The sequence below is a fragment of the Drosophila obscura genome, unplaced genomic scaffold, assembly GCF_018151105.1.
Source record: "Drosophila obscura isolate BZ-5 IFL unplaced genomic scaffold, ASM1815110v1 contig_36, whole genome shotgun sequence".
Taxonomy (NCBI): domain Eukaryota; kingdom Metazoa; phylum Arthropoda; class Insecta; order Diptera; family Drosophilidae; genus Drosophila; species Drosophila obscura.
Window position 1 is genome coordinate 1963461 of NW_024542824.1, and position 3157 is coordinate 1966617.

Consider the following 3157-nt stretch of genomic DNA (forward strand, 5'->3'; position numbering starts at 1 on the left):
TAGGGTTATAGGTGGGGTGGCTAAACGATGAGAATTTTCCAGCTACGATTCAGGGAATTTTTCAACTTCAATTCAGAGAACTTTCCAGATTGAATGCTTCGAAAGGATATTGTCGGTATACAAAAGAGTTTACCATTCGCTCATCGCAGACTTTAAGAACTTATGGGAGTTTTCGACTGAGATTTTAAACCCTGAGGTTTTTGTGTCTGCAAAGAGTAATCTTTCCTTTCTTGGAAATACGCTTTGGGATGAACTTCAAGAAGCAACATCGCATAGAACTTGTACATCCTTCAATGTAAACTCTGTGAAGATCCAGTCTTAGTTCCAGGCACTTTAGGAGTCTTACAATTAAATATCTTAGGAGTTCCATCCCATCATGTATATATGTCTCCAATTTCTCCAAATTTTGAATTCCTCAGAATTCAAGCCCGTCTTAATTTTGCATCCCAAAAAGTAAACCATTGCTGTGTAGTTTTTCTTTTAATCTATTATCATTTATTCGATTGTACAATAAGAGTTCACAATTTCGCTTAAACACTAGACGTAGTATCGATATCGAGTTGGTTCTTACAAAGTCAAACTTTGCTGCTAGGCTTACGTCACAAATATCCGTGGCTTAAACCTGTCTTAGGGCTAGGCTAAACTAACTGTAAGTTAAATGCTGTTAGCTGTTGGGGGAGTTCGTGGAGGGATTCGTGTCGTGTGTCATGAGAGCTGCAAATGAGATTATCTTAAGTGTGAGTGGGATCTGTGGGAGTGGGGATCAATCGCTGACGGCCACCAGATCCCTGGAGGAGGAGGAGGAAGTGGCTGAGGAGCCGCCTGCTGCGCCAACCAAAGGTAGACCCAGACCCAGAGCCAGATCGGAGCTCGAGCTGGAGCCGGGGGTGCCGGGGCCGAATAGATCACTCAGATTGCCACCCACACCGCCCGTGGCGGAGAGATTGTGGGTGAGACTGTGCCGCCGGAGATCGCAGTTGCGGCGAAAGACCTTGCCGCAGGAGGCGCAGTTGTAGGGCTTGATGTCCGTGTGGGTGAGGAGGTGGGTCTTCAGGTTGGAGCGCTGGTTGAACGATCTGTTGCACACGGGGCACTTGTGCGGCGACTCCTCCATGTGCAGTATCTTGTGCACCGCCAGAGTGCGCGACTGGCAGAACCCCTTGCCACACTCGACGCACTTGAAGGGCTTCTCCTTGGAGTGGATGTATCTGTGAGGGGCAGAACAAAGATTCAAAGATGGAAATAGATGGATATGCTTAAGTTGGATTTTGTTCCCCCAAACTCGTACTCTGGCAGTGGAGTTGATGCACCTACCTGTGGTCCCTTAGATGATCTTGCCGCCTGAAGGCCTTGCCACAGATATCACACGAATAGGGTCGCTCGTCTGTGTGGGTCCGTTCGTGGATCAGCAGATTGTACGACTTGGTGAACTGTCGATTGCAGAACTTGCAGATGAACTGCTTCTTGGAGCGCTGGGCCGCCGCTGCAGCCGCTGCCGTGGAGCTGGCCCCCTCCTCCACGCTGCCTCCGGCCATCGAGCCCGATCCGGATCCCGATCCCCCCATCACACTCATCTTGTCCTGGTACATGGTGGCCTGCAGGGAGTGCAGCGAGGTGTCCGCTTCCGCCTGGCCAAAGGTCGAGGGATTGAAGATGAAGCTGCCATAGCTGCTGTCCAGATCCCCGGCCTCGAAGGACAGCGCATCCTCCCCATCGAGCAGGGGCAGATCGCACTCGGCGGCCAGCTCTGCGGCTGTGGCACAGTCAAGGGCCGCCTGTTGATTGGCCGCAGCCGCGGCGGCGGCAGCAGCTGCTGCCACAGCAGCACTTACAGTTCCAATTGAAGGCAGTGGCAGGCACTTGCTGCTGGATGAAGTGTGGCTGTTGCTGCTGTTGTTGTGGGTGGAGGTGCTGCCGCTGCTGGGGGAGGAGGAGGAGGTGTTGTGGCAGGCTGCAGCATTGCTGGACGGAACAACAGACCCCACCGAGGAGCTCGATGAGCAGCTCGACTTGAGCTCAATGCTGGCGATGTCTATGAGGCTGGGCAGAGTGCTGCTGCTGGCCTCTGCCTCGTTGTGGCAGCTGCTGCTGCCAATGCTGCTGCTGCTGTTGTTGCTGCTGCCAGCCGTGTTGTTGTTGTTGCTGTTGCTGTTCTGATTGTTGCTGTACCGATACACATCCGATTTGCCGGTGAGGCGCTGCAGGGCCAAGTAGGATTCCAGGGCCTGCAGATTGAGGGCTGCCGCCGCCGCAGAGTTGGCCGGAAGGAGCGCGGCCTGCTGCAGGCTGCTCACCATCGTGCCCTGGAGGGAGAGCACTACTGCTGCCGCCGCCGCAAGGTCATTGGTGGCCGCTGCAGCTGTGGCAGCGGTGGCAGCCGCCATTGCGGCGTTGCTGGCTTTTGTGGCAGGCGGAGATTTGTTGGGGCTGGCAGTGCTGTGGCTCTTGTCGGATTTGTTGGCGTCTTTGCCAGCAGTCGTGGGGGATTCCTTGTGGCAGCCACTGTTCCCCTTGGATGTTGCTGTGGCTGTGGCACTGCCCTCTAGTTCCACCAATTCATTGACAGCCGCCTCCACAGATGTTGCACTCCTCTCCTGCATATCGCTCTTCTCTGTTGCAGCAGCAGCGGCAGCACTCAAATGCTTAACTGCATCCATAAAAAAGTCGAATCCACGCACACACACAGCTGGATATCGGTGGAGTCTGTGCCCCGTGGGCTTCTTGCTGTTGCTGCAAAAAAGATGCAACCCTTTTTTTTTATTGTTTGGCGCACCTACGCAGGTTCCTGAGAGCTGCAGATCGGATCGGTGCTGGTGCTGGTGCCGTAGCTGGGGCTGGGGAAGAGCGCGCGCGTCCACATGAATATTAAAAACCACACGCCATCATAAATCACGTCTTAGTCACGCTTTCAAAAGTCATAAAAATCGAATTTGACGTTGGCCAACCACAGCAAAAAACAAAAAAGCAGCCCAAAATGCACAGAGTCCGTCTCTTGGGGCCAGTTTCTTTAGCCGGGCCAGCAGAATGCAGGTCGACGAGGAGGCAGCAACAAATTGGCGGTAGACACAGGCACGCTTTCCGACTGATGGAATGATGTTTGGATGTTTGGGGATGCTTGGATGCTCTGCGACTGGCACACGCGTTAATTCAGACGGGA

At 53.6% G+C, this 3157-nt stretch overlaps 1 protein-coding gene across 1 annotated transcript; it reads right to left on the reverse strand.

The window, feature by feature from the left end:
* Positions 1-477: 477 nt before the first annotated feature.
* On the reverse strand, positions 478-2603 carry LOC111080156 (protein sister of odd and bowel). The gene is made up of 2 exons (XM_022375619.2): positions 1315-2603; positions 478-1208 (listed from the first exon to the last, which is right to left on the reverse strand). The coding sequence occupies exons 1-2, from the start codon at positions 2598-2600 to the stop codon at positions 764-766; spliced, it is 1731 nt and encodes a 576-aa protein (XP_022231311.2). The 5' UTR covers positions 2601-2603; the 3' UTR covers positions 478-763.
* Positions 2604-3157: the final 554 nt, after the last annotated feature.